The sequence below is a fragment of the Tyto alba genome, unplaced genomic scaffold (assembly GCF_018691265.1).
Source record: "Tyto alba isolate M040663 unplaced genomic scaffold, T.alba_DEE_v4.0 Super-Scaffold_6, whole genome shotgun sequence".
NCBI lineage: Eukaryota > Metazoa > Chordata > Aves > Strigiformes > Tytonidae > Tyto > Tyto alba.
Genome location: NW_024881327.1, coordinates 25,444,793 through 25,472,568, shown reverse-complemented (window position 1 = coordinate 25,472,568; position 27,776 = coordinate 25,444,793). Strand labels below are relative to the sequence as shown.

At 36.0% G+C, this 27,776-nt stretch overlaps 1 protein-coding gene across 10 annotated transcripts in view; it reads right to left on the bottom strand.

The window, feature by feature from the left end:
• The window catches only part of CLOCK (clock circadian regulator), a 65,263-nt gene that overhangs the window by 27,335 nt on the left and 10,152 nt on the right, over positions 1-27,776 (bottom strand). For 3 of the 10 annotated variants that reach the window (XM_042807779.1, XM_042807787.1, XM_042807784.1), the window contains exons 2-8: positions 26,951-27,052; positions 23,433-23,520; positions 18,084-18,142; positions 8,600-8,714; positions 6,064-6,154; positions 4,279-4,338; positions 3,715-3,863 (exon numbers count right to left, since the gene is read on the bottom strand). In XM_042807779.1, coding sequence (XP_042663713.1) covers positions 3,715-3,863; positions 4,279-4,338; positions 6,064-6,110 — 256 coding nt within the window. In that variant the 5' untranslated portion in view covers positions 6,111-6,154; positions 8,600-8,714; positions 18,084-18,142; positions 23,433-23,520; positions 26,951-27,052. Of the gene's footprint in view, positions 1-3,714; positions 3,864-4,278; positions 4,339-6,063; positions 6,155-8,599; positions 8,715-9,278; positions 9,522-16,381; positions 16,425-18,083; positions 18,143-20,056; positions 20,359-23,432; positions 23,521-26,950; positions 27,053-27,776 lie in introns of those variants that run through there. The other 7 variants (XM_042807782.1, XM_042807786.1, XM_042807783.1 and 4 more) reach the window with 5 other exon arrangements.

Genomic DNA, 27,776 nt, shown 5'->3' with positions numbered 1-27,776 from the left:
CCACTACAGAATTACTGTCTGATTCATACACAGAGATGAATGTTGAACAGAGACTCCTGTACGACTTAAAATTAGCTTCCCATACATAGGTGAAAGAAACGAAGGCTGCTAAGCAAAACCAGACCGCAGGTTCTGAAAACTGATGCTTCCTTATCAACTGATAACTGAAACAAGAAGCAAGACTGCGTAGTGCTTCACGTCTGATGAGTAACAAGGGCATTACAGAAGTACTGGTTGTAAGAGCAACCTTGAACAAGTAATCGTGAAGCAAATATTTAGACGAATCAAAAGAACCAAACTATGTTTGTAAGGCTTTTGATTTCTAAAGAGCAAGTCTGTACAAAGGCCATAAGCTAGTTTGTTAGTTCTGATGGCTCAAAGAGCACAGAAAACCTGGAATTGAGTTAAATAGGCAAAGGGCTGGATCAGTTCAGAATTTGGTTCCCAGACTGAAAGGGGAAAACTTTATGAAAGAGCTTTAGATGTAACTAAAAGAAGAGTAAACAACAGCAAGTCATGTAAGAAACTGGCAAAAAATGGAGAACTACACCAAGAGGGGAAAAAATCAACCAAACAAACAAAAACCCCAAAACAAGCAAAAAAATTAAATGGACCAGAATTTCCAACAATCAGATCTCACAAAAGACATAAATTGTTCAAGCTTTTGCTATCTGTTTTGAAATGGTATCACAAAGCAGTAAGAGTGGGCTGGAGAATAAGGATTACCTAAGTATAAACCCAAACCTAACTTTTCAGTCAGAACAAATATATTGAACACTGAGGGGCAAGTCAAAGGACACGGAAGCAAAAAGCTCATCTACCAAAGTAGAGGCAAAATTCAAGGAATTTAATGCATTCAGTCCACAGGACACAGGTAATCTCCATTTTAGAATTGGAAAAGTCTGATTCATTGGCTCATTCTGGTCCATATAATCATCCTACTTCAGAATTTAAAAAAAAAAAAAAAAGTAGTCAGTCTGGCTTCTGCAATAGAAAGGATTTATATTAAATAAAAGCTGAAGTTCATGACATTCTGAATTATCTTAACACAAGTACAGGTGTTCTTTTACATTTCCCATAATTAGAACGAGTATGATATTGAAAAACAGAGCCAAAATAACATGGAAAGAACTTGTTTCACTTTGGAACTTCAGAGAAATGACTAAAAATTCTGTCAGAAGTTGCATTCAAAGATAAATGGCACTGAGGTCACATTCTGGAGCTAGATACCAGGCAGAGAAGCATAACTAAACTTGCACATTAAATTTCAATCTTCAAATCCTGGATCTGAAGCAACTCAGCTTCAGAGTTACTGAGCATCCTCAACAGAAATTGCCAGCTGGGCAAAGATCTGTAGCATCTATCTAGGGGTTGTATGAATATCAGTCTACCAGTTGTAATTACAAGCAGTGAAATTCCTCAGAATTTCATAATTTTAAAAAATTTCTTGTTTACAAATTCAAAGGAAGATGATAGGCAATATTAGCCAAAGAGAAGCTTTCAGTAATATAACTTCAGTGTGATTAGCCTGCTTTGTTTTCCCAATGAGAAACAGAATCCATACTGGCCAGTAACCAGCTCAGAGAGTTCATCTGGAGCTGCTGCCAGAGTACCAAGCCTGGTCAATGTGGAAACGGTCCAGAAAGAACCAGAAGCCGCGCAGTTAATCAAAACCTGGTGGCTGCACACAGTAGGATTTTCAAAAATAAAGCAGCTTATCAGTGCTGAACAATTCATTTACAGCTAGGGTCACTTTGCTTTATTGTAACAGATCCAAGCACCTCAGGAGACAAAACATGCTTCTGATCTTTGCAAACATTTTGTCCAAAACATTTTAACGTAAACCAGTGCAGAGCAATGCTACTAAGCACTGGCAGCCTGAGCTTTAGAGACCTTAATATGATCAGTGCAGTCACACAAAGCTGCACTCTTGTCCCACCAGGTGAAGGACAAAAGCACCATGCCCTAAAAGGTATCCATCTCCAGAGCTGCTTTTTTCCCCTTATCCTAAAAAAAAAAAAAATAACCACAATAATAGTTAAAAAAAATAATCTTGGAAAGCACCTTGAAGAAAAAAGTATGACTGGTGCTGCTGGCTGGCTGACACACGTGTTCATTTTACACTCTATTTTATGTTAGGAATCAACAATACAAGATTAAGTGATTTTGAAACAGAACCAATTTTCACAAAGGCCTTATAATTTACAGAACTGACTTTTACAGAAAAGGAGCCTTCACACTGCTTTTCTTTTTGCTATGAGACAAATGTGTCTCAGAATTAAAACACCTTAATCAATATTTAATTGGCAAAAAAAACCCCAAACCTATGAATTCTCACATAAATTATTCTCCCCTCCCTTTCCATTTTAATTGTCACATTTAGCCTTCTAATAGCACTATTCAGTATATATCTGGTGCTACTTGAACCATAATACTAATGGAAGAGACATGCTAGGGTATGAAAAAATATTTATCACACCTTAATTTGACACACATACTGTTGATAAATACATACCTATTCATCCACTCAATAGCTTTACTTATGTTATTTTATAACCTTACAGCTGCTTCTTTTGTTCCTAGTACTTTCTAGTTAGGATGCATGCTCAGGAATTACTCAGGAAAATGGGCTAACTAGTGAAAGAGTTCATTTTCTTGATCTTTTAATCTTGTTTTTGGCAGTGTGAACCACAAGGTGCCACAGTAAGAATAGGATCACGAACAGGGATTTTTTTATATACATAAATATCAAACAGCCATAAACGTGTGCTTGGTGGAAGAATTTTTTCGTGACAGAAATAACAATCTGTAATGAACTTCAGTACAACATATCTGGGTATATCCCACCATCAACTGATGCAAACAACCAGAGAAAAAAAACATAGCAAGGATGTTCAAAGACATTCATTGTTTTGACATTTCACATGATGGTTTACAAAACAACAAACACACACTCATCGGCTTATATATGTCAGTGGATATGTCTTGAAAATTAGAAAATTCAGCTAAAAGTGTTTACATATTTTCTGGGGGTTTTTTTCAAGCTAAAAGAATAAAAGAAAATGCCCATACTTCCAGTCTGTAAGCCCACCACATGCCACCCTCCCTCATCAAACAACCTACCCAATTAACACTTGCTGGACACCACAGTGCCCTATTGCCTTATCATCTTTGTTAAAGCAGCCAGTTGAGTAGATACCTGACATGAAGAGAGTGAGCACTAAGTTCCCCTGGACTAGGTTTTTATGTTATTTGCCTTGCTTTATGGAGAGACAAACCAACTGATCAAACGAGTCTTATCTAAACATCAAAATCAGTACTTTCAGCAAGTATTTCCACTGAAATGAATCAGCAGTTTTCCTGTGAAGCAAAACTTGGACAACTTGCACCTTATGAAGCAACCATATTCTAACTAAAAACTTCAAGGTTATTTCAAAAATAAATGCTGCTCTTTATGCAACAGACTTCTTTGACAACTATGGGACAAAAAAAAAATATTAGAACTGGCTTCTGCAAAATATTAGTAAAAACATAGTTATATCTCTGAAACCTAAATTATGATCTTAAGAATATATTTTTTTCATGAGGTCTTTATATTTTTGAACAATTTCTTTCGAGGAGTTGTAAAATTGTTAACTTTTTAGGTACTAAGTGAATATAATTTTTAAAAAATTAAGAATTTGCAAATATTTTTTTATTGTTACAAGTAATTACCTTTGTGCTTCCGTAAAAAGTCAATGCTCTTCTGCAGTACAGTGGATTTATCCATCTTCCGAGCATTACCTGGAAGCATGGAACCCAGCTCTTTGATAAGTACATTGAACTGATCTCGACGTTTCTTTTCAGATTTGTTTCTAGACACTCTGAAAAACAAAACAGAAAATGATTCATAACAACTATGAAACTTTCTTATAATAAGCTGCATACTACTGGCAGGTTCCTGATGCAAACAGCCCCTCAAGAATTTCTGCTGTGAGAACTGTCACAAAAACACCTACTCCATCTCTCAGACATCATTTTTGAAGAATGGCTTCCTCCTTCTCACAAAGGGGTACAGCTAAGTCTTTGGAATAAAGCACTTGCACAAAAATATAAATCACTGAACCACAGTTATAAATAAATACACAACATGTCTGAAGAATAACAGTAAAAGAAATGCTGTTGAGCAATATAGTTATTTATAAAAGAATCACATTTTTGTTATTTAGAAATCACCCTGGTAAGTTCCAGTGCACAAGTATAGGACACATCTTAGCTTTAAATAACATAAAAACTCACCTTTTCGCTTTATCTTTGTCATCTTCTTCCACCAGCCCATCAAAAATGCTTCCATCATTTCTGAAAGAAACAAAAAGAAATAAATGTTGAAATATAAAGTTTCTCTCTTGTGAAGTCCAGTCGCAATGAAGGGGAGGGGAGAAAAGCTCATTATTCATCATCTCCACTACTTCAAGAAACTGAAGCACATAACTGTGATGTCTCACAAGGACCATCATCAATAACCTGAAGCCCAGTCTGCTAGAAGTTCTCCTTATAGGACATTTACTGAAGAGAAAGCAAAAAACCTTACATTTCTGATATAACTTAAAGGATTTTCAGACTATTTCTAGCAAGAACTTACAACCCTATGCAAACACTTGATTGAACACTACTTAAATTATTTTTCTCTCTTCTTGATTATTTGCATTACCTTACCCTTTTGAAAACATGAGAGAGGATATACATAATTTACTTCTTGACAACTTCTATTCTAATTATTGGAAATATTTATAGTAAGAAAGTACATTTTTCTTGAACACTGAAGTATTATTAATGGAAGAGAGCTGAGGAATATGCTATACTTCATCCACATATGTAATTCTATAAATACAGAATTAATATCAACATTAAACAGTAACAATAATTATTCATTATATTTGCTTCCTCAGAAAGCATCACGTAACTTTTCCTCAGCTTGACAACTGTCCATGTACTGATAAAGAGGTATTAAAATTTCAAAATGAGAATGCATTTTCCTTTGAAGATGCCTCAGTATACTTCCAACACCTTTTTTTCATTTCCTTTTGTTTTAAAAGTCAAGCCAAAACTGTTCTTCTGTTTTCCAAAACTGCCGTATAATGGACTTTCACATTTTATTTCTCTAACTCGTTCCATCTGCTTTCAGTCTAAGTAGTGTTGCCCACACTGACCTCTGTGTGTCCACCCTTAATTTGTCTATCCTCATGTTTCCTTCCCTTAAGGCAAGTAACCGTCTTTCTAAGAAGCTTACATCATCTCTCTGATTTATAACTGATAAATCATAAAGCAATTGTACATTACAATAAGCAGTGATGTTAGGATGTAATTGTTTTGTCCGCTACTACATAAACATAAAGTTTTTAAAAGGAATTCGTATATTCAAAAGGCCGAAGTTTCAGTGAAATGCCACAAAACTTCACCAAAAGAATTGACAAGTCAGACAAACATTTTAAAAGATTCACTCTTTGCTTTTATTGTTATTTATTCCAATTGGGTTTAACCTTCTGTAAATTTGACACAACTTTGATTTCCTGAAGCCTCAAAAGTGGTAATACACAGAATATTAAAGACAGATGTTCACTTAAGCTGCTAAGAAAGTCCAGCTCAAGGAATCAAGTAGAAAACGTGTCTCAGCTATTACTTTTCCCTTGAAATAGGTTAGCAGGTCACTTTACTATCATCTGCATCATCACTAATCATTTAAATGTATTTGTTTTCTTTAATCAAATATTGAAATATTAAAAAAAAAAAAAAACACATTAAAAATCAGCTCAACATGCACAGATGCTGTTCCATGGTTGAAAGCAAGTAAAACATTTTAAGATTCATCTTGAACAATAAAAATCACTACTTCCAATGTCTACAAAACAACACATCTAACAAATACCAAAATAACTTTGTTAAAAACAGCCAAAACCTCATTCCTCTTATTTCTTGCATAAATGAATATTCTCTAATGGATAATATATTAACCATAAGAAAAAGGTTATTAAAGAAAGCATTGACCAGTAATCCCCCCAAAACTCTCAGTACCTATTAACATACCTGTCTGCAATGGAGCTCATTTTATGGGTGCTTATGGTAAAAAACATAACATATCACACTTTAGTCTTGTGGTAGACATTTGTACGTTTGCCTATAAGAGAAGGAGAAATATCAAAACGTAACTCTGGAGGAACAAACATGTTCTTGATTAGAGCATACCAAAGTTTTCATTTGCTCTATAAGCTGCTCTTAACCTTCCCCTCTCTTCCAACCTCCAGCTCTGCTCTCTTGCCTTCTCTACTGCAGTCTCCATCACCATCGTAACTTGGAATTTGGTATCTCATTTTGCATGACAGAGTTCAAGAGAACACTGTTTTATTAAATCCTGTGATAAATAAGTCTGGACTAAAGAAATGCAAACCTTTTTCTGACTCTGAATTCAGATACAGCCTTTCATTTTTATTTTAACTTTTACCTAAAAGACTGTCATAATTTTGAATGTTGAACAGATGTAAAACACACTCCTCAGTAATAATGCATTCTCCTTAGAAATTGTGCAAACAGAGAGCATTTGGGATATAGTATGTTACAGCCGTAATTTATTTCTTACTATATTTTACTTGAACACATTGTTGTAATAGACATGTGAAACAATAACAGTAAGATACGTGTTAGAATGTGATATCCATACTGTGAGAAAGTTAGTTAACCTGGCCGTTTTTTAAAGCAGTCACTTTTTCATTACAAAGTTTCAGTAGGAAGGTTTTGGTTTTCCAGCTGTACATATAAATTTGAATAAAGAATGCGAATGAAATATTAATAGTGAGAGAATTAATATAAAATTAATATGGCTACTTAATTCAACAAGGACCAAATTTTAGGTATCCAAAAATTACAAAATTACATAGGTTATAGAAAGGCTGAAAGTCAACCATAAACCAATACAATTAAGCCTTTTTCTTTGATATAGAAAAGTCAGTTGTCACACACTGCTCAAATAGAGCAGCAAGACTGTAACATTGTCAGTTATTAAGGAACAACTCCATGCAGCAAGAAGTTTTATGAGCTGAACTTGGAGATCTTCAGTAATTTTTACTATGTTACAAACTTAATAGTAAAACGGCATCGCATTTATTTCAAAGGAACTGGGTTTAGTCACTTTAGTGACTCACAGTTTCTGAGAAGGAAGGATTTGTTTGTTTCTGAGAGTGCCAAATCCAGTAGAACTTGCAGTGTTAATACCACAAGAAATATGGCAGCAACCCCATGATTCAGACAGTCTGCAAAATGTTCCAGGAAAATCTTATCCCAGTTTTTTAATATATGGGGAAACTGAGGAAGAAAGTTTATGTTTCAACCAAACTGCCTCAGAGCCCACAACAGCCATGTACTATGCAGGTTTGCTTCACAAGACTAGTATTTTCCCCGCAAAGTTTCATGAGTGCAGCAGGAAATGAAATGGGAGAGCTGAGCTGCAGTACAATCTCTTTCAAGGAGCGTCACAAGGTCTGCATGTGGATTTTCCCACATGCCCCATGAGTCTTCTTACCCATTTCTTCAATTAATACAGCCCAACTTCATCTTGCCTTTATTCTCCAAAATTTAGTGCTCTGAAGACACACTGGAAGCAAACCATTCCTTCACTCCAATTCTTCAAAATGAGAATTGCACTGGCCATACAGTTCAATTCCCCAGATTAGTTGGCCAAGTTTCAGAAAGTAGTGAAGTTGCACTATTTGAAAACCAGCCAGAAATGGCACAAGGAAAATAAATTATGAAGAAGTGTTTGAACTGCCAAAAGTATTCAACAACAGACAAGTTGCTCAGCAGCAAAAGCAAACTACCATCACTGGCATGGAATTAAGTTTAAAATCAAGACACCAATTAAAAACTTGTTTTCATTTAGCTTACACAGTATGTGCTAATACAGGTATGCACTAATTACACTTTTAGCTGTGTGTTAATTTTTAAATTAATTTGGTACCTAACATTGTAGGGATCAAGAGTAAAATTCTGTAGGACAAATGATATATTGTTCCCTTGATCTGCAAAAGAAAAATACATGTACAGCTAAATAGAGAAAACTTTCACCTGTGACATAACTGACATCTTCATTATGCAGAATCAGAATTTAAAAGTCAGTATTTTCACTTTAACAAAGCACTCAATCTCTAGAATTCAACAAAATCGTTCACTTGTTACAGTATACAGATCCTATGTCAGAACTGGCAACTTAGATTTGGTAGCCCAGACAAATAGTTAAAAGAACTTCAAGGCTACAGGAAATGCACCTGTAGTGCATTTGTTTCTGCCTTTTCAAAGCCTGACCCTTCTGTCTTTGCATCTAAATTTGCAAGACACTGAACATTCTCAGCATTTATACATGTCAATGGGTAAGACTGCAAAGATCATTCCAATGAAACCAGTCAAGTTTAAAGCAAACACTACAGAATACAAGGACTATGTCAGTTTCCAAGATTCAAATTCAGTTGTGTTCTGGAGAACAAAAGACACTACTTAACACTGCTACTCAGCCCTTCGTTGTTGATAATAGAAAGCCACAGGAACCTTATTAATCATAAGAATACAATTTTACCTTTTACACTTTGGGACTTGTTAAAGTGTGAGGTTTAGGGATGAAACCTGGTTCCTTTGAAGAACAATGTGGAGTTAGATGTATCCTCCTCTGCAGAAAAGCATTAAATTCTGAACTGTGAAAAAATAAAAAAAGGGAGTTTTAAAATCAATGAGGTTTGTAATAAAAGAGAAGTAATCATTTCAACAAAAGTAATTTACAAATGCAATATTCTACTTATTAAAAATATTCCAAGTATTTCACTATCCAAATTCACCTTGCTTTAAAGCTCTTCTCCTTGATAAGCAGGATATTCTGACACAATTTCATCTCTGCTTTAAGCTATTACTTTGTGCCTTTCTTTAATCTTGATGTCATTTTTACTTTTGAATTCAGTTATCACCCATACCATCTACAACTTAATTTCTACTCAATACCTTCAAAGTGTGTGTTTATACCATTATTCAAACACCTTTTCCACTGAAACTCTTACTCGGGCCTCTCCTGGTTTCTCAGTTATGTCTTCTCCTCTCCATCTCCAAAACTGTCACTCTCAGGACTCCAGAATGTGTAGAAGGCTGCTGCTGGCAACTAGCAAAGTTGCCCAGCTGCATTATTGCTACTCCTTCAGACACAGCCATTAACCCCTTCTTTCAAAACCCACTTCAAAAAGACTTTCAGGAATGTATTCCAAACTTACCTTACAAATGCACTTTTTCCATAAAAAAACTCAACACCAGCATAAGTGATCACAATCCTCCAGTCTCTTTACACCATTACATTTTAGTTATTCAGCTTCTTCCCTTGAACCGTGCTCCTTTCCACATTTTAAAGCTACATGAAATCAGGGGTTTTTTTCTCCCATCTTTATCCTGTTTCTATCTGCCTTGCTTACTGTTCTTAAAATAAAATGTATTCACTGTACAGTGTATCTGTATCACTTCTGAAAAAAAAAAAAAAACACTTTCAAGCATATTAAATTCTAAAAAGGAAGTTGGAATCTTAAAAACTAAACTTATGCTACTCTTAAATTCGTTATTGGATTTTATGAAAAACACCAGAATTATCTCTTATTTGATTAAAAAAGTTAAGTTTCTCCTTCCCCTGCACCTAGCAAAGGCTCTTCAGTGGTTAAAATACAGATGCAAGTACTAACATAGGAAGTTAAAGCACAGAACAATCTGCCAACAGGAGAAAAACAATTACAGCATGATTCAATGAAGCCACTCGTTCTTGTCTGGCCAAATAACCTGCTGGCCCATTGACCTACTTTTTTAGGTGCTTACGGCCTCCTCTCCTATTCTGTTTTATTCCGTTTGACAAGTGCAAACATTAATAGTGACAAAGAGTCCCATGGAAGTCTAGGTTACAGAGACTGCAACATGAAACCTGTGTTTTTAAACTGCTTGGAGTCTAACAACTCTGCCAACTCTCACCCAGCTCCTAACAGTGTTATAATGAGGAAAAGCTTAGACCACGTCTCTGCAGTATGCAGAGGTGTATTAAAAAAAAAAAAAAAAAAAAAAATCACAATTAAATACTTAAGTCAAACACCACAGGACTTAAGCACAGAACCATATCTGATAATGTCTAAAAGAGAATTAAAAAAAAAAAAAAGTTTTTAAAGATATTTCAAAAGGGATTTTAAGATGAGGAGGAAAGGAATATGTTTATGTCATAAACGAACATAAGCAAGCTTCAACCAGATCAAATGGAAAGCTAATCATAGTGGAAAAGCTTTTGTAACCAAAACCACATAAATCTCTAATTCAGTAAAAATGGCATGCGTGTGAAAGCCAGCAGAAAGGCTAAGACGCCTACACAACGGCACTGTCAGCCACAAGTGTTCAAAGGTCATGGTCTGTCTCCACAATTCATGAGGTTTTTTTTAAATACAATGAGTTATGTGTATTTGTCTCTAGATACTATGTCTTTTGTACACATTCAGTGCATGTTTTCAAACTTTTCTCCAACCAAGAAGTTTTGAAACTTGCTATCTTTAAGAAAGCTGAGGGCCTCAATCAAAATCCTTAGCTGCTGCCAGGGATATACAAATTATTAATATACAACATTGCTCAATCCGTAGCAAAATCACAAAAACTGACAACGTGGCAACTTCTACACTACACTGACTTGCCACTCATGGAGAGGCAGTAAGTTACTGGGTGCCAAGTTATTGCTTGGCCAAAGAAACAAGGTTCTGAATAAGTCATAGGGTAAAAAGCCACAATACAACCTAAGGTAAAAGTAGAAAGTTCGCACCGTCTGATAAAACATTCCATGTTTTAGACTAAAAGAATTTCAGTAACTTCAGTCCAATTTTATCGTCAATACTGGTATGCGTGTTGGCGATACTAAATCTTGGAAACAAATTCAAAGACTGAACAAACTGTGAAATTATACTACAGTCTTGCTCATGATGGATGTTCTGTCAGGACTGGACTGCAAATGGATGGGACAATAGTCAATGCATTGCATGTACTTCATTCTGTACATCATTAGTGACTGAAACCCCGGTGTCTCCAGCACTTCAACTAAAAGGTAACATTGCCAAGTATTTTGAGAAAGAATCAGTATTGTCCTTATATTGCAAAAAAATATTTTTATATAGATGTCTTGATTTGATAAGTAATATTTTCATGAATCTACAGATTATAGCCCTCAGACAGAATTAATGTGAGGTGACATGCATTATTGAGACAAATAATTTCACCCAGAAAAGATCACAGGAAAAATACAGGAAACAATATAGTTTTCCAATACTATAGTTTCTTCAAACAGAAACAGATTAACTTCTTTAATACACCTGATGTCTGTGCCATAATCCTATTTTTCCAGGAGAACAAACTAGTTATTACAATCACCCAGGATTAGCATTAGAGAAGATCTTGTTTAAAGAATAAAAATCACATCACCTGATGCCCCAGCAGAGCTCTAACACTAGTTACATACTAGGGTAAGCAAGCCAAGGAGAAGAAAAATCACACTGTGAGCAAACAGCTGAGCCAGAACCTGACTCCCAACGTAAGCCCTATTCATTATACAGATTCTGAGGATAATTATAAACCTTCTTGATACTCCTTTCCAGGAGCAAAGAAATATTTGCTTCTGACAACATGGAGTATGAACTTCTGGAATTTTACTCTGTTAGGGCATTACACGGTAACAGACAAGCAAAGATCCATCCGTTATCTCACGCCCAGAATAGTGCATCCCAATCACTCCTGTTTTCCATTTTGCTCTTTGCTTCATAGGTTTACCTCCAGCCCCACCATTTTTCTCTTTAGTTTTTTTCTTTTTTGGAGGTGGGGTAGAGGGGAGGAGAAGGGAAAGAATTTGATCTGGTTTAGTTCCCCTCTAATAACCACACATTTTTTTAGAGAGCGAGATATCTTTAGTCAGGTAAACCATAACCTCAAATCAGACACAGTTTGGCCTAACAGAACAAGCTAGCAGGCTGTGAGACACTTGCTCTTTTGCTTGCAGTGGGATACACACCAACAGAAAGTAAATTAGGGTAATGACTGATTGATCCTTTCTTGCTAATCAAAGGCTATCTGTTAAAAATACTGTTTTTAAAACTGGCATATGTCTCACTTTCTACCTCAAAATAATAATAGTTTAAAAAAAAGGCAAAACAAACAAAAACATCAGAAGATAGAGCTGAAAAGAATTTCAAGAAATGCTGTCCAAACTTTGCAGCTGAAAAGGTGATTCTAGCACCTGGGAATAGTTATATAGTGCAACCTTTCCTCTAACATGTCAACAACTCAACTATAATCTTCGTCTGCACTTGTGCAGAAGAGCTGACACATCCCAGAAATGTCATTTTCTGTAGATAAACACGCTATAACAGCAGGTGTACATCTTCACCTGCTTCACAGGAAAACAGAGTAGAAGGCGGCTGATTCTAGCCCAGACATCCACATAACTTGATCCCAGATGGCCTTTTAATAGAAAAATTTGTGAGAGGACACAAGTAGCCAGATCTGTCAGAGGAGCTTGCTGAAGTCCATTACCTTTGTAGGGAATAGACAACAACACATCTGCGTGCGATATAAATACAAAAGGGTAGTAGGATAGATAACTGGCGGTGTGGGTTGCCATTATCAGAACAAGTCATCCAGTCTCAAGTGTGTCCTTGAGGGACTTTTGGGAGAGAGGATAAGTCCAAGCAGTCTCCAGGAGAGATGAACTGGTTGGTAGGAGGACTGTTGTGGTAGTGGTTGGAGGTAGCACAGATTTAGTTGAGTTATAATGGCACTTAAAGGATTGCATAGTATTTGCCAGCAGACCTATTTGTACATAGTCCAAACAAACAGCAGCAGTTGGAAGAGCCTACAGATCACCATGAGTGGGAGACAACATAGCAACCACCAAGGCAAAAAGAGGTTAAGTTCTTAGAAATGGTTTGTCACACAGATGTGTCCTTGTCTACTCCCTGCAAAAGTAATAGACCTAAGCAAGCTGCTCTGACAAGTCTGGCTGAAAGTCACTGTAAATAATATCCTCATAGAAACACAGATGATGAGGATTAGAGGAAATAGCAATTCTCTCCTGCCTTCTTCATGTATTAGACTGCCATCAGGAAATAACTTTGCTCTGTAACTTGGGACTGAATGCCATTTGCAATTTCCGTCTCTCTGGCTCATGGTTAAAGAAAATACCCCTCCCCATCACTCCCTTGTTCCAGATCATTTGGGCTGATCTCTGCTTGACCAGCTATTCTGCTGCCACTCTTCCACTCATCCCTGGAGTCTGCATCTCCTTCCCCTTCCTCACCACAGAGATGGGCCCACAGCTCCCACCCCATTACAGTGCAGCACTCTGATCTTGGCTCAGACTGCAGTGAAGATATGTGCAAGAAAGCTTTAAGAAGTCTCAGACTCTTCACCTGGGCTACGTGGGAGCCTGGTCCATGCCTGGCTCACCCTGCCCGAATCACCCCACTGATTTGGCCTCTGACACTGATCTGACTTCTCAACCTGGCCTCAGACCTGCCTCCCCACCAGGAATTTGCTGGTGATCTGGGCCCTTGCCTGAGCCTGGCTGCCTTCCCCTGGGAACAGCCTGCCCCTCCAGCTCCCTGGGAGTGACCAGGAAAACGCCCAGCGGGGTGCCAGGCTTCTAATAGCTGGTCCTTGGCTCTGGGGTGCTGAAGCACAAGGCTTTTCTCCCCCCTCCATCCCTTTCCAGGCTGACTCTATTATTTTTGCCTTCTAGGATCCAAATTAACTACAGTTGGAAATATCCAAGGAGCTGTTTATGTGCCCCCTTCAAATTAGCAGCAAGGATATTGAAATAAATTGATTATAATACTGACTTCCAGAGTTTATCAGTGAACATACTCCCTGTCTCCAAAAATCATAAAGCAAAATCAAAAGATAGTAGAAATCTAACTAAGTTTATAAGATAAATCTGAAAGGCAATATTTAATGACCTGGCCATCAAAACAATTGCTCTTCTGTATTCTCATTTAAAATATTTTCTCAGTCCTTTGCATTCACAGTTCCTTACTGGAGATCCCCTTCCTTCAATAACAAAGCCCTAAGTGTGGCAGAAATAATGCTTGTAAATCCTGTGCAACTAGTCTGTACAGGAAAAAGACTGTAGCTACATGTTACAGTTCCACTTGCACCCATTTTTATAAGGCTCCACCCAGCTTCTTGCCACCCTTCCTTGGCTCTCACTGGAAGTGTGCACCTCTTCAGATCCGGCCACACACTGAAGCAGATTTTAAAATGATGTGTCTAAAAGAACCCACATATCACACAGTTTGAAATACAATCTTTATTATCTTGTTCTTATTAAGAAGAGTGTGACTTCGTGTACGTTTGAACATTGGCACAGCTGAGAAACAGTACTCCTCTCAAAAGGGGAGCAGAAACCTCTTTACATGTCACAGCTGGATTTGCAATAGGGAACCGTGGGTTAGACCTAAGCCTCTGCATTGCATTTGCACATCTAAAACACAATTTAGCTCATAATCAAGCCTGGCTGAAAAATGCACCAACTGCCCCTTAAATGGTGCTTAACAAATAAACAGTACTTCACATGAGTTTTGACCAAGGCAAACTAACCTCTTAGTGTTACATTTCAAAACTGAGTATCTTCACATCTCTGTAAATCTCCACTTCCTTTAATGGGATTCTAGGCAGAAACAACGTGCAGCCAGCCCGATCAAGAACTGACACTGAGTTAACACTCATCATGCTGCAGAGAAAGTGCTGTAGATGGCGTAGAATCTGGAGAGCCCGCTATTCTCTCTCCCAGAAGGCATCTAAACTTGGTATATTTTACAACGAACAAAAAAATCCCAGCTTCCTTCTTCAGGCCTCAAACAGAACTGAGACAGTAGGCAACTGACAGGGCTTTTTCAGAAGTTCAAAAGGGGAAAAAATACCACACCATGTGCTCAGAAGTTTAAATTCCCAATGACTATTACTAATTATCCCAGAAAAATTATGTTACATACAAAGCAACAATTTTCAACAGAATAAAGTTACCAGATCAAAAAAAAAATAAAAAACAGTTCTTCACTTTATGATTTCAGAAAACTTTATAGTAGGGTACCAAGATATCAATATCCTGGAGTTAAAACACTTTGAAATGATTCATCCAATTACAAATTTAAAAAGAGAGCATTAGCAATTTTAAATGTCTTGTAGCAGATACAGACGTTACTTTACGCAATTTCTCTAAAATGCTTTGTCATATTTTCCTCCGAGCATAAATAATCCAGGAATATGAATAAATCTAACCAAACAGGAAAAATTTATTAAATACTTTATTCCTACACTGAAAAATATACATGAAAATTGACCAAGAAATGAAACAGATCAAAGAGTTAAACATTGTTTTTCCTCTACCCTAATAATAAGAGGGAAGGATATCTAGATATAGAAAGTAAACTAAATTTTGAAACCTGTCCTGGAGAAAATTCATTCTCAAATTCATCAGACATAATTGTTACACATTCAGAGCAAGATAACACTAAGTAAACTCTTCTTCCATTCCATACAAAATTTCTGCTCGGTGTTGATATAAACTCATGTTTAAATTTAGAAAATGAGACTTTACATTTATTATTACTGCAATAACACTCAGCTATCCACTACAACTAACCTTGCAGAAAAACATTAACCTCCATGTTAGGTGAGCACTTCAAATGCCGGACTTTTAGTATGCGTGTGTGTGTTGCAAGGTGGGAAAAGTAGCTAAAAAGCAGTGTTTGAAATTCACACAAATTAATATTTCCAAAATTCTACCCTAGACCAGAAAAATCTACCCAATGAAGATTTTATTAGCTTTTCTAGCCAAATGAACACTTATATTTTTACCTAAAGAACACTGCCTAATCTGGAAAAATCTTCAGTCAAAATTTCTTGTTCTGTTCTTACTACTGCATTCTAGAATCCTCAGAAAACCAGGAAGTCAACAGAGGGCCAAGAGGGTCTGTAAGAAGTTATGCAAGTTATTTCTGTACCCAATGCCTTTCACGTCCATTTAGGAAAAATTTCAAGGTTATGAGTCTTAAATCAGTTTTGCTTGATTTATAATTCACCTTACCTTTTACAGGACAAATAAGTATTTCATATTAACAACTTATTCCTCTAAGATACCACTATCTAGCACATCCAGAAACATCTTACCACTTCTCAGTTATGCACACATTAAAAAGGGGTGGAGGGGGCAGAGGGAAAGCAGCATGTCATGCCAGACAATTAAATGATTTTTTTTTTATATTTTATTTTTTTAAAGCAGAAGACGGAGACATGCCTAACTCAAGGACTGGGTACTCACCTAGATGTGGGAAAAACAGACTAAGTACTTCCTCTGAATCGGTCTGCAGGTGAAGAATTACCACATGTAAGATAGCAAGACCAATATATACATAGACCATGCAGGTAACTACATGGCTACAAACACTAGGCACTTCACACCCTAACAGTTATTTATGTTTGTAAGCACTTTTACCAAACTCCTTGGTAAAGCAGAAAGTTCTCGTAACTTTGATCATTACGTTGACCACTCATTTCCACACTGATATTAAATTCCCTCTCTTCTGCTAGCATTAGTTTCTGTGATCACGTAGTCAACACAGCTTAAAACTGGTCCAGCCTAAAACTAACCCAAATATTGTTTCATTCAGCTACATCAACTACATTTGTTTCACCATATGGCTGCTCAAACGCTGTGCTGGCACAAGAGAACAGGAAGCAGTGAATCACCAGGTTGGACATCTTTTGGCAACAATGCCTTTTCATGCTGACCTACACCATGTGTTAAATTACAACCAGAGAACAAAATTAGGAAAAATGAGATTCAAATTTGTGCTCAAAGAAATGAGCTTTGTAGCTGCTACTACTTAAGAAGTCTGCTTCCTATTTAAATTAAACATCTGTACTCTGCCATGCATTGCTGCATCTCATATGGCAAACCACGACAAATGAAATTTCTGGAGAGAATGAGGTTTGTTTATTTACACTTGTCCAGACTCATGGATCAGCTTCTGGATATGAAAACAAATCCGGAACTCAACCTTAGAATCAATGGGAAACTCAAGCAAAAAGTAAAGCACAGAAGTATAAATACCTGATGTGTTGCTATGTAGTTATCAATCTATCAAGTAACATATTAATCAGCATGAACTGTGTCTATTTTAAGATGATCCTCAGTTCAAATAGTTATACAAGGGTATTCACCTAAATGAATAATATGAAACTAAAGAATATTTAGTGAGAGAATGATTTATACTAACATCAGCTGTTTTTAACTCTTAGAATTGTGTAAGTGTACCAAATAGACATATAGTAAAAAAGGTCAGGACAGCTGCTAACAGCAACACCCAAGAACAAGTGACAGGTGTTTCAGAAAGCTAATATTTAATCTGAAACTTAATTATCCATCTCATGAAGAAATGTAAACGTAAATAAAACACTTTAAAAATATTTAGTGATAGGCATAATTTTTTTTCCAAGTTGATTGCACAATCCCCCGTTTGTGCAGCTGTGAAAATGCTTCTGATGCTTAGATTTCCCAGTGCGGGTGACTCATGCAGAGCTAAATTATTCTGTAAAGCTTTTGTGAAGAGTGGACTGTTTGACTGCCTGAAGAATGGAGTAGGCAGTGCACTTCACTGGAAAGCTTCTTCAGAAAGAATGAAGTGAGACTTCACATTCATGTTTCCATAAAACGAGGGAGTAGGAACATTTTAAGCTCCAACAGTCCAAGTCAAAGATTACCAAACAAGCAGCTCCTCCTCCCTGCCTCCCCCCACTCCTTTCCCCTAGAAGTCCGGCACCTCATCCAGGAGACCAGAAAGTGGTAACAAAAGAACAAAGAATGATGTAGTAGAAAAACAGAACTAAACAAAACAAGGGAAATGCCAGGGGATGCTAACGTCACTGTATTCACAAAAGATGTGCCAAAACACACTTCTGTATTAGCATGCTTACTATTATGTTCACAAGATTAACAAGATTTAACAAAAGTAAAGACTTACTTTTCTAAAATTCTGGTGTCTGACAGTGGATCCTTCAATTTTTCCTCCAATACAACTACCTGTTATAGAAAGAACAAGTTTATACATTAAATAAAACCTCACTTTTATAGTTACAGAATTCCAAACCCTTGCATTGCACTACTCCTTAATTTCATTAAACAAAACACTAGAGTTACTCTTTTATCAGAACTTTCAATATAACTATCCAGGCTCAACTGGAATTACAGTGATTGCAAAACCTGAGATACAGGACAAGTCCTTCATATTACATAGGCAAGAAGTGCCTTAACAGGAAAGGGGAAAAACAAAACAAAATAAAAAAGTTTTGCAATCGGTACAGAGAAGAAATGTCTTGACTGTTGTCTTGGCTAAAGAATATACAAAACCAAGGCAGAAAAACTACTTTTCTTGTCCTAGAAACCCTTTGCAAAACTGTTTGTAACCACTTTGGGGATGGTTCTTAGGTACCCTTTTGCCACCCTGCTATAAGCAAGAATCAAAGGGAAATGGAACACCAGCCAACATTTAGCCAATAACCAGACTTGCTCAGACAAGAGAGATGGTACATTATTTTAACAAAAGGGATAGTACTGCATGAACTAAGCAGAAACAGCAATGCAGCAATAGAAAAAAACATATAAAATCAACCCTAAATTTAATGTAACTTTACTGTAATCATTCTGCATGCATATGTTCTTAGATATATGGAAATTAAAAAAAGACAGAACTTCTTTACTTAAATATTCCAATATTAGAGCACTGAACACAACTGAATTTCTGAACGCTCAGTAAACACTGTTCAAAGGAGAAGTATAGCTTGAAGTAGCACTGTAACATTTAACCAATTTTTAGCATTCTGTGTTTCTAAAATATTATCAATTTATGTAGATATCAAATTTGCTCATATTCTTTCTTCATACACCTCAGCAGCAGCAACATGCACTCCTCCTTTGTGGCTTGCTACTGAAATGAGCAGAAACTTTCAGAGCTTGTGTTGACTAAGCAAGTCCAGAAAACCTACTGATTTCACCTTCTGAGGGTCACCAGAGCAGCAGTGAAACACCAAGAAATTCCTTGTTCCCACTGATCAGTATGCTGTTCAAAACACTGAGTGCATTCAATTTAATTTTAAATTAAGTTGATTAATTATGACGACAATATTACTCATCAAGCATTGGGAATTTTTTTATGAAGGTTTTTAGGACCTTGCAGACTAATTCAACAATCATAGCAAAAATTCTGTCAGTTGTTTCCCATTCCCTCAGATCTTTCAAAAATATGTTAAGATCATGACATTGACTGAAAGACATAAAACCTAATATAACTGAGGAATTTCTAAGCCAAGCTTTTTTAATCTTTCTTGCTACCATATTTGAGATAAGAATTTTCAAGATTAGGTTATAAAGAAAATAAAGGTCACAAAATTCAGCTCCTTTTTGTATTTTTTTTTTTATTCAGATTCTGTCCTGATACTTCCATATAAACTTTTAAAAGTTTCAAATGAGTCTTCACATTTATTTATGGGAGAACTGTTAGCCCTTTCTACCATCTACAATACTCAACACAAAATCATATGAACTACTCAGGACCATACTCACTACATTTACATGACTTTAATCTCTTTTCCTCAGCTTTTTTCTTTTTCTCTTTCACCACTTCTCAAGCTTTTCTTTCACAGAATGATCAGACCACACTATTTCTATCTACCAAAACACATCTCAGTATGCTCACTTCTTGCCCCTCAAAGCCTTCTCTGCACTATCAAGTTCTCAACACCTCCCAAATTAGTACCACGATATTTTATTTGCAAACATTTAGAACCTTCCCCTCCAGGTTGTTACTGCAGATGATAAAATTAGCACTGCTTAAAAGACTGACATCTCAACTAGGAAGTAGGATCTAGTTAAAAAACAAGTTGAACTAGATGTATTTTACAATTAATATTTTAAATCAAAGCAAATGTGGTAACCTACCCCCCTATAGGCTCTTTTCCCCTTTTATTAACAGAATCTCATTTAGATCATCCAGCCCTTAAGTCCTGAAAAGTAACATTAAGAAAGTATTTATAAAGGCATTATAGCTATTCCAATTTTCAATTAATATATCAGTTATCAAAAAGTAAAACTATAATCAGGTTTTATTTTTAATGGCAATTCTCTTCCACTCAGAACATTGTGAATATCGTTTCAATGACCTAGGATCTTGCTAGTAGACTAACACTGGTATTGAGGAATGGGATTTCAAAAGCTATCAATATTCACAAAAATCCTGAAACTAATATAAAGTATATGTTTAGGCCACATGCTAATAAGCTAATGAAAACAGCTGTGTTGTATTTAAGTATAGAGTAAGGATCAAAACAGTTTAGTTATGCCTAACATGTTAACAAACATGCAAATAGAGTCAGAATGAAATCAACACAACAGTGCAATATCTGTAAGGCAAGACTACTTAAAATAATGAGGATTCTTCATAACTTGATGGCTTCCAACTCTCACATTTTGACTCTCAACATTTTTTTTTTTCATTTTAAATTGAAGCTTGTACCTGCCTCAGTGAGGTCCCCTCCCAAATCAGCTAATTATTATTTTTTACTTAATGCACTGGTTTTTTAGGAAAGAATAGAATCATTTAGGTTGGAGTAGACCTTTAAGATCCAAGTCCACCCCTCCTAAACCATGTCCCTAAGCACCTCACTTACACATCTTTTCAATTCCTCCAGGGATGGTAACTCAACCACTCCTCTGGGCTAAAGTGCTACATGCACACGTGGCAGTAATAATCGCTCTTTTAGAATGGATTATACAAATTGAATGGAGAGATGCTTAAGCCTAGGAGAATAAAATATGCTAACTTTATAATATGTTGCAATTAGCATAAACATGAGGGAATAGACTAAATAAAAACAATTTAAATAACACTGCAAATAACTTAGTTTGAAAAAAATCACTGGCTTTAATAAAACAAACAAACAAAAAAAACCAACAAAAATTCTCAAAACACTGCTATTTGTGCTGCTACAGCCTTAAGTTTGTTTTTTTTTTTTTTAATTATTACATTAAGGGGTTGTTGACTTAAATATCCCTCTCATTAGGAATCTTAATTGAATCTTGAAAATTTTCTGGGAAAAAATGCTGAAAGCTAAGACCTAAATTCTGCAAAAATCTAACAAACAAGAAATATAACTGAGCTGAGTCCTAACCATTGGCTTAGACATGTGGGATATTATATTAGCAGTAAACGTGCAAAATTCTTGGAAATCTCTGAACTTAAAATACACAGGGCAGATGGGGAAAACTCTTATAACTGTTACTTCAAGATAAAATGATTTGACATTGGCAATTAAATATTAAATTTTCAAAACCTTAACAACTGCCACCTACAACCTCAAATTGAGGAATTCAGTCCAGGGGAAATAAAAAATTTAAAAATCTGTCTTGATTCATGACAGCTCAATGCACAGAAAGATGATAATAACTGCAAACACTTGTAAAGACAATCTCTTTCATTTTCTGTCTTGCTCCTACTTAATGTCTTCAGTAAAACACTGGACTTGGGTTTTTTTTCAATGCAGATGAGCAGCTCAAGCAAAACACTCGGGGTGGGAAGTATACAAATTTTAGAATTCTATATAAAAATTATGAAATGAAAGAAATCAAAAGACTCCTATTTTTAACAATTTAAGAATATAAGCAGGGAAGAAAAACAGACTAAAAGATCAATATTTCAAAAGGCAGTTACGATTTAGTCATTTGATTCACTATCACTTGTAGTATTTGCTTCCTTGAGAGTTTGTATTAACAAAAGTCGCAAAGAACATTAGTGGCACTTAGAAAATTGGGAATATTAGCACCAAAACTCATAACTGAATTTGTAGAATAGACAGGTGTCACAGATGTTCGTTGCCCTCATCTACTGACCTATAACAAAAGAGAACAACTTTGGCTATGTCTCCATTAGAAAGTAGTCTGGAACAGTAGAAATGGATCAGTAGATCAAAGCAGCTGGTGCTGACGCTCCTATGCTAGCTGTTCCAGAGGGTTTATTTTGGATTAAATTCCATCTGGTTTCCAGAAGCAAACATGACCATCACACAGGCCATTCAAAGTCTTCCGGGATTTAATAACTGATTCAGACCTGTATACCCCCTGTAGAGACAGAAGAGCACTATCTGCAGCAGAACTTACAAAGCAGTTTTCTGGGAAAGGAATGTAGTTCAAACAGCCTGAGCAATTACGTGGTAAGGGGAGATATATTTTCCACAAAACGGTATTAATGATTCAAATCAAAATGGTAATGCATACACTGGAATTATATCCTACCTTTCTGAACCAGACTAACCAAAGTAGGTGTCATCTCTCAAAACAGAATACTTGAAGGTACTGAAAGACTCTAGAAAAATTCTGTAAGCTTTTCTTCATAACTCCTCACCACAATAAAAAAAAAAAAAAAAAGAGGGGGGGGGGAAGAGAGAGATCATGGTACATGGCAATCTACTGGCAACCACAAAAAGAATTTATTTCTCCTATTCCAGAATTCAGCAGAAGACATAAAACTGGATATGCCTATCAATTTTCCTTCACTCCATCTTTACATGCTTTTTTTTTCCCCTTTAAATATTTTACTTCTTTTCTTGTTTCCCCCTTACTTCCTTCAGATTTTTTCTGATTTGTTTATTTCCTCACATTACATGTGCTATTAACTACAGCAAAAGAAAACTGAAAATTCTGGCATCCCTGATCTTTCAGGAAGAGCTGTCAGTGTTGTTTTTTATTTGGAAATTCAGATGGTGCAGACTGAGACAGGTATGTAAGCACTACCACTGTGATTTACCTTGCGCTACCTCAAAATTCAAAAGGGCCGAAGACGAACATGTGTTTGCTTCAATCATTCAAATTGATCTCTAAATCCAGTGCTAATCAACCATATGAATTGAGAAAAATCAGATTAATGACACAGGAATATTGGTCTACTGTAAGATTGAAATTAGCCTGGTTCTAAACATCATCTCTGATAACAGCCACAGGAACACAGAACACAAAAATGCTAAGGGAAACTAAACAAGCAGCTTCTGTTATGGAAGAACTTCATTACACAAGCACCAGATAAAAATATATTTTGCATATACACAGCTTTTTACCTTAGGAGTAAAGCCAGGAATATATTGCTTAATCTTTGCCTTTTTTTTTTTTTTCCTCCTGAGCTATGTCATTTGTTTGTATAATAATTTAATCTAGATTTTTAGGTTAAATGCCAGAGTTTCTCTTAGCGTTGTAAGTTATAAACAGGATTTTGTCACACAATTAACTCGTTAGTTGCTTAGAACAATCAAAATATTCAGAGACTCACCTAGTTTTGCTGACATTCAATATACAACATCCAAGTAATTTTCCAGAATATTTTTGCAAATGAAAGAATGGGCTTCACTCTGCATTTTCTAAAATTTATAGGAAAATAAAATCAGATCTCTTTAAAGCAATTCCTGAAGAAAAATTGCCTTTTAAGAAAAACAAAAAACAAACCACTGAACAACGTCATATAAACATTCACACATACGTAAATTGAAAATTTTAGGTATAATGACAATTCTTTTCATTTCAGAAGCTTTCTTCTGTGTAGACCTGGGCTTTAAAGCAAAATCCAGAGTTTGTAAGTAATGCTGGTTTTAATAACAAAAAATCAGTTTGCAGCAATTTTCATCAACATTAAATACAACTTATTCCACTGATTTCTTTAAAACCTATTAAGCAATTACAGAATTTGAATATTAATTCAATAATACATTTTTAATCCATAAAAATCTAAGAAGCAATAAATCGTTCCATTTACTCCTATACTGAACACAGATTTTGTCTTCTTGTAACTCATGAATATCAGATGCCCAAAAAAACCCAAAATATTTGAAAAGGAAGTTCAGTGCAGTCCTATAATAAGCAAAAGGGAGGGTTAGAAACATTAAGATCATCCTTCACACCACAAATTCTAGTTTCAGCAAAAGAAAGTGGAACTAGAAGTCCCCAGACTGTCTTGTAAATTCATCTTCATTTGTTTCATAATTTGAATATTTAGACAGAGTAGTGCTTTCTCCCACATATCACCTCTCCCCCCTCTCCACCTGACCCAGGGCATACCTTTGCTTTGGTCAGCAACTCCACTATTTTATTTTATTGATTTAACTCAACTCCTCTGATCCAAATGTACAACCTAGGATAATCTCTTAGTTTGCTCAGAAACAATCTTTTTTCCCTTAAATCTCAGTTAGGAACCAAGAGATCATTTTCAGATCATTAGTTCTCTATACCCTATTAAACAAATTTTGATTTAATCAGTTGCAATTATTCTTCACTGTAGTAGGCAGAATAGCCCCAGTAATTACAACCAACATAACTAACTGCCCTACGATACTACATTTCCCGTTCCTCGTGGATGGGCTCTGACTGTGCTGCTGCTACTCCTTATTCACTGCACTTCTACAGCTGGTGTATAAGAACAAGTTGGAATAAGACAGTGGTTTGACTTCACTGTTCTCCTGAGTAAATGTGTTTTTGCACAAGTAGCAATGTGGGCATGTTTCCAGAGAATCACACAGCCGCTACTGCAAGCACTCACACATGCACATAAGCCAGTGAGAAAGAGCTCAAATACTTTCAAATCTCTCTTCTATTTCTACAAATCAGTGTCAGAAGTATTTTCTCTCTAGTTATTTGTTTTTCATGCTTCTATAAAATACATTAAGAAAAAGATGTATAAAAAGATTTTTTAATATAAGTAAATACAAAAGTTCTACAACTTAAGAACAGTTTTAAACTGAGGATTTTCAGCACAAGTTAATAAAAAAAACAAAAAGGTCTGAGTAAGAAACACAAGGACTACTGGACATGTATAGGTTGAAAGAAAATGGCCCACAGAGCGACAAGTAATAAATAAAGCTGAAGTACACCCTGGAAAACACAAATTTTTAATAAAACAAAGCAGGTCCTTACGGTCTAAAAAGGTTACTTGAGAAGCAGCACCAAAGATGAAGAGCATGGGTAAGTTTTCAGGATGCCCAAAAAGAAGACTTTTGTAACTTTTAACCACATACGGTATGCATTGTTCAAAACAATCTGTTTTATTATGATCTGTTCCGAACACAAGAGCAGCAATAAAGAAGAAAAAACAAATAATATCGAGAAGCTGAATCAAAAACACACAACAGTTATGGAAATATACTACTGAAGCAGCACTTAAAGAACAGCATCACCAGTAGAGAGGGTTGGGTTTAAGGAAAAGCACAAGGAGTGCAGAAGTCTCCTTAATCAGTGTTGGTACCTGACATTACAATGAACTGGAAGAGATGAGGCCTGTTTACCTCTCACAGTCCAGCTAGAACATGCTCAGTAGCTCTGTCTGGTTATGACTAAAAGGAATTGGAATATATCTACCTCATCTGATTTGGACAGATGAAATGGATTTAGGCAAGTCACTGAACTCGTACAAATTGTATTTTCAGAAATCTATCGTGCTACCTAACATAAGAATTTGGGATGTCACAAAAAAAATAAAAAAGCCTGATTCTGCAGCATAACAGTTTGTTTCCTCCTAAAACCTTGAGTACTTGCTCTAGCATATGCAGGTGCTTTATCTTGCCAGTGGTAAGATTCTGACTGCATTTTGAATCCAGAAAACAGTACATTCCTTCCCTGTATCTCATTGTCAGACACAGGATGACTTTTGGTAAAGTTTCAGCTGAAGCAGATATATAACACAAAGAATTACTCCTCAGTGATTTAAGTCTTGCTAAATTATAAGCAACTAAAATCAGACTCTTACAATAGAAAGTGTCAAGCATCATTAATAACACTGCTACTTGTAACTTCATTCACGACCAAACTTCATGCATGACCAAACATCTCCAACACATGATAAGCCATTAGGAATATAGGAAGGCTTTCTGCCAGCAAGACAAAATAATCTAGTTTCAGTAAAATTGGCACAATGTCTGATATACCTAAATAGATCCGTTTCTTGGGGTGTTTTGGTCCAGTCAAAAAAACAATGTAACAACTGAAAAAGTTTAACAATAATATCTACTTAGAAAGAAAAAGCATATAAACACATATGGAGGCTACAGAGGGTCATGGCCGTGATCTTCATGATACATCAAATCAGAACCCCTTTGTCACTCAAAATTAACCTTAAACAAACTACCCTGTCTGTTCTATGCTTCTTTGTGTGACCACAGATTTACAAAGTAATCAGTAACTTTACTGCAAGATAAGATATGAACAAATCTTGCAAAGATGAAGATCTGAACCTCCTGGCCCATCTTCAGCTGGATAGTGTCCAACAAGAAAGTGGGGAGATGCATCCCTTTCAAAGAAGATGACATGTGAACAGAGATATTGCTACTTGAACCTATCAAGATGCATTCTTCTGCTTCCTATATATTCTTACCTTAATGGGGTATTAAGCCCATCTCTACTTTGACAAGAGCATCCACGAAGAAAACACCCACCCAGAAAAGCTGTGAGCATGGCAATACACATGCTCATTCACTGCAACACATCCTGAGAGAGATATTAATTCAGCCTGAAAAAACCACAGGGCCACATTAGCATGCTTCATTGCTTGGGACAGTGCCATCATGGCTTTTTTTTTTTTTTTTTTTCCTTCTAGTTTCCAAGGCAGCTCAGGTACAGTTAGCTCAATTGTTTCATTCTGTGTTCACAGATGAAAGCTTATTAAAAGCTTAAGTTTATTCTTGCCCCCACACATTAATTTCAATCTCAAATTGAAGTAGAATGTCTACCTTGCCTGAAGTTGAAAGAGAGATGCTTCTGTTTGAAGCATTACTGTTCTAGTAGCAATAAAATCTACATACTTACTTAAATTACCTAGAAATGCATTGTGCCTTGTAGAGTGGGTGGATAGCATTAGTAGTCCAAATGTGATGTCATCTGAGCAAAAGTCTTCTTTGGCACAGTCTTCTGAAAAACAACAACAAGAAAACCCACAGTTCTAAAGATGAATCCATTCAAATCAACTTTTAAAGGTGAGCCCTTGATTGCTGCTCTCAGTTTTTTCTCCTGACATTTCAGTCACTTTATTTCCATCCCTAAACTGTCCACAATTTCACTTTTCAATTCTTCTATTCAACATAATGAAGCAAATACACATGAAGGAGAACTTCAAAATTGCATGCCATCTTCTACTTAGCTCTGGCACTGCCTGAAATCCAAATCTGTGAGGCAAATGCAACAACCTAATGGGAATATTAAGTTACAGTTCTAACACTGCCTACAAACCATTAATATTACAATTATTATATTACAATTGCTTTGGGGTATATTAAGACCTTGCAGAACATCAGTAATACACCAGGTAAATTTCTGGAAAGAAAATATATCAATACAATCTTAACTCTCTGTGTGTATTATGGTTCAAACAGGACGTGTGATTTACCTCAAAACACAGTTTAAAACTCTCAGAGAACATGGCACACAACAGCATAAGAAAGACTCAAACATCTTCCCCTCACTAATGAAAAACTAATTTCAGTAAGCAGTACTGAGCAGAAGCTAACTATACAATAGAGATTTCTATGCACAAACACTCTATTCCACAAAGAAATAGCTCTCTGTCTACTACAAATCACAAATTCTGTATTCCTACCTACCATGCTGTGTTTTAAATATGCATGCATCATTTTGG